Below are 4148 nucleotides of genomic sequence, written 5' to 3'. Positions count from 1 at the left end.
ATCCAGCCTCTCGCAGTCAAAGCAAAAGGTGTGTCTGCCTTTAAAGACTCATTCTGGTTTCCGGTGTCTTCCAGTCCACTTTATGCGCACAGTTCACTCTTAAAATGTGCCCTGGGTTGATGATGCCAACTTGCGCCGCCCGGCGGCTGCTTAACCTCGAACCCCTAGGGGTCGGTGGACTGGCTTTATTTTATGCGGTCCACGACGCCCCCACCTCCGCCCCCTGCCTCCGCAACAAAACTTCAGGCAGAAGCGTCTTACTAGCGCTTACTTTTCCTTTTTAAAAGCATTTATCAGATTCCTAAAAGGGTCTGTGACCCTTTCATTTGCTTGCTGATAATTCCTTGGAGATCTTCTCTCTTCCAGGAAGGATGTATTCTATTAATGATTTTTGTTTGGTTGGTGCTTTTTTAAGGCACAGAAAAACAAACAAGCAGAAACAAAAATTACCTGTTTATTCATTTAGGCTTTCACCATATATTTAAGGAGCACGCTTCATGTGTCTGCCTGTATTTATGTGTGTGAGTTGGGGGTGGGGGGATGCAGACCTGCCGTGAGAACAGCAAAGCGAATCGGCAATGATTTTTCTTTCAATATTATAAAGGAGGGCACTATGATTAGACTATAATAACATAAAATAAGACGGCAGAGTTAATAGCAAACATATCCTGTAGCTTGGTAAGTTGCTAGTCCAAATGGAGACGTGCTGCCCGGGTAAATTACATAGCAAATTTCAAAGACTTAGAATGAAGAGAAAGAAGGTGAAATATCATAGTTATAATTTCATATTAACATATCATATATGATTTTATATTGCATTTTGACGTGATAATGCCTTGGTTATATTGGGTTAAATAAAATATTTTTTGAAAAGTCAGGGCCCTTTAATTTAAATAGGAGCACATCGCGCCGGCCAGGCCTCTCCCCCCCACCTCAGAGTCAGCCCCGCCCTTCGGAGGTTGGCGCCAAGACCCGGATGTGGCTCCGCCCTCACCGCGCTCCCCGCCCCTTCCCTGCTGCGCGCGCGTGCGCACTCCCTCTAGGCTTGCGCAGGTTCTCTGGGCTCCCGGTTCCCCGGACCCGAGGCGGGAACCCAGGCCCTGCGCTCACCTGGAGCTGGGCTGGGCCCGCCATGCGTTGGGAGCTGCGCCCTCGTGGGCCGGGGGCTGCGGCTCTGGCCGCGGCCCGGAGTTTGTGGGCGCCGCCCCGCCTTCCTTGTCGCCCGGGCTGGCGAGGGACGACGAGGCGGCTTTTGGTGCGGTCGGTCACCGGGGCCAGTAACCAGCTGCAGAACTCGAGTAGTGGCAGTTACCGGGACACGGTGTTGCTGCCGCAGACCAGCTTCCCCATGAAGCTGCTGGGCCGCCAGCAGCCCGACACGGAGCTGGAGATCCAGCAGGTACGGGCCGGCCTGTGCGCAGCGCGGGTCGGGAGCCGGGCCTCGGGAGGGAGGCTCGACCCGGCCCGGGGCGGAGGGACCTCGGGCCCTCCCCGGAGCTACGCCCGGGCCACCCACACCCCGAGCGGGGCGGGACCCGTCCGCTGGCTCCAGCCCCTTTGGGCCCGGGGTGTCGTGACCAAGTTAGTGGAAACCATCCGATTCCCACAGGTTGTATTGGCTGAAAAGATAAGTGAAGGAACCTACCTGTAGGCAAGTCCCTCGGAGGTAGCAGGTTCCAGAGCGGAATGTTAAGGAGGAAACTAGCGAAGCTCAGAGAGTGCGGATGGAATAGAAGTCCCAGTTTCGGCTTAGACAGACAAGTCGAATTTGGACGCTCATCCAGTGACTTTTAAAAAGTAAATTAGTATTACTTTTTAAAAGTAAGTTAAAAAGTAAACGCATATAAATAAAAATTCGATCATGAGGGAAAGTTGAAGCTCACCTCTGTGGTATCAGTAGGTTCCTAGTTGGAATTATGGCTTGTTTGAAGGATTAAGTAGCGGTGCTTACTTCCGAAACTGTGCGTCCGTCTCCCGTATTAGACTCAGTTTTCTAAGGGCAGAGATTCACTTGTTAGTTTGTGTAATTGTAGAGTCTTTAAAATCCCTAATATTCTGGATATATTGGTTAAGTAAATATGCTTAGCTTAAGTATTCTTACGACAACTTTCAGAGTTTCAAACTCACAAACCTGTTTTGGCCATCTAATTTTTTAAAGTGCTTTATCCAGTGCCTTTTGTATTTCTGGAACAGGGACAATTTCACATATTTTCTCATATAATCTTTACATCAGCTTCATAAGTTGGATATTATAAACGTTTTTTCAAACGAAAGGACGTGCCCACAAAGGTCAAGGACACACAGCAGGTAGAGGATGGGGAGTGGGATTGCAGTGGGTGGCATTCCAAACTGAAAGAGTAGCAGTGTTGAAGCCAAAGGATAACAAGAATTCGGTGAGGAGGGTGGTCTACAGGTCCCTCAGCATGGCTGGACCCAAGAGTGGAGGGTGGGGAGTGCTGAGAGACTGCCCAGGAATTTAGTGCTGTTAAACCTTTGTTAGGTCCTGCATACCTTTATAAAGAGGTTAGAGTTTAAACTGAAGCCTACGGGGAAACTATAGAAAAGTTTTAAGGGATGAGTACTCAGATGTGCACTTTTAGAAACCTCGCCATTTGTGTTTTAGAGTTGAATACATTGAAATGGGATAGGAAATAAGCAAGTGCTGGCTGTTACTTATGGTAAAATTTAGGAGTGTGTATTTATGTGATGTTCAGACATCATTGTTCTTTTTAAACAGAAATGTGGATTTTCAGAACTTTATTCATGGCAAAGAGAAAGGAAAGTAAAGACAGAATTTTGTCTTCATGATGGACCTCCTTATGCAAATGGTGACCCTCATGTTGGACATGCTTTAAATAAGGTAATTATAATTTAGGTTATAAAACTTGAGGGAAAATCTTTATTTGAATACACTTTGCAAAAGATTGTATTGTGATTTTATGACAGTTACGTACATTTGCATTGGGATAGAAACCAAAATGTCTTAATAGAAGGCAGCAATTAACAGTTTCAGTATTGTGTGAAAAATAACAACTGGTATTTGCTTTGAACTTACTGTTATTATGCATTAGTGTCATTTTATTCAGTAGATAATTATTGAGCATTTACTATGTGCCAGGCATTGTCTAAACTCTGGGAATACAACTGAACAAGATGAGTCCTGTCTTCATGGAGCTTGTGTTCTAACAGGGAAGACATAGTAATATAAATAAGTAAAATATTTGATGTGTTAGATAGTTGCTATAGAGACTCAATATTTGTCCATGTGTCATTCCCCCACTCCCATCTCCCCGTATATCAAGTGTTGAAACCTGATCCCTAATGTGGCAGTATTTGGAGGTGGGGCCTTTGAGAGGTGATTAGGTCATGTGGGCAGAGCCTTCATCAGTGGGATTAGTGCCCTTATTAAAGAGATCCCTGAGAGCTCCCTTGTCCCCTTATGCCATGTGAGGTTGCAGTGAGAAGATGGTGGTCTTGAACCAGAAAGTGGTCCTTCCCAGAAAATGATTCTGCCAGCCCCTTGATCTTGGACTCCACAGCTGCTGGAACTGTGAGAAATAAATTTCTGTTATTTAAGCCATCCTGTTTATGCTAACTCTCAGACACTCTGCTGGTGTCCAAGAATTGCTTGTATACGCATGCAATTGGTTTTATGTGTGCACCCCGCCCCTCCCGACACACATACATATACACATACACTTTGGAATTGGTCTCAGCCCAAACTGACTAAGACAGTACTGATAAGTGCTTTGGAAGAAAACAAAAACAGGGAAGAGTAACAGGGAGGGTCAGCTGGGCAAACTGCAGTTTTATTAATTTGGCCTGGGGTCCCTCCCTCACTGAAAAGGTGACATTTGTGTAAGGTCCTCAAGGAAGCAAAGGAGTAAGCTGTTGGAATATTCGGGGTCAGTATAGCCGAGTGCAAAGACCTGGAGTTGTGTTTTCCTGGTGTGATTGAGGAAAGTAAGGGAGCCAGTGTGACTGGTTTGAAGTAAATGAGGGGGCCTGTGTTTGGTGGGGCCAGAGAGGTAGCAAGGGCCGGGTCTTATAGGCCATTAGAAGGACTTTAGATTTTCTTGGCAAAAACAAACAAACAGAAAAACCTCTTGGGATTCTGGCGGAGGAGGGGGTGCCCAATGAATTTAAAA

At 46.3% G+C, this 4148-nt stretch overlaps 1 protein-coding gene across 1 annotated transcript in view; it reads left to right on the top strand.

The window, feature by feature from the left end:
• The first annotated feature begins 1014 nt into the window (after positions 1–1014).
• The window catches only part of IARS2 (isoleucyl-tRNA synthetase 2, mitochondrial), a 42959-nt gene continuing 39825 nt past the window's right edge, over positions 1015–4148 (top strand). The window contains exons 1-2 of the mRNA XM_072948726.1: positions 1015–1399; positions 2738–2860. Coding sequence (XP_072804827.1) covers positions 1133–1399; positions 2738–2860 — 390 coding nt within the window. The 5' untranslated portion in view covers positions 1015–1132. The remainder of the gene's footprint in view (positions 1400–2737; positions 2861–4148) is intronic.

The sequence above is a fragment of the Vicugna pacos genome, chromosome 23 (genome assembly GCF_048564905.1).
Source record: "Vicugna pacos chromosome 23, VicPac4, whole genome shotgun sequence".
Classification (NCBI taxonomy): domain Eukaryota; kingdom Metazoa; phylum Chordata; class Mammalia; order Artiodactyla; family Camelidae; genus Vicugna; species Vicugna pacos.
This window is presented reverse-complemented; position numbering and strand designations above follow the sequence as displayed.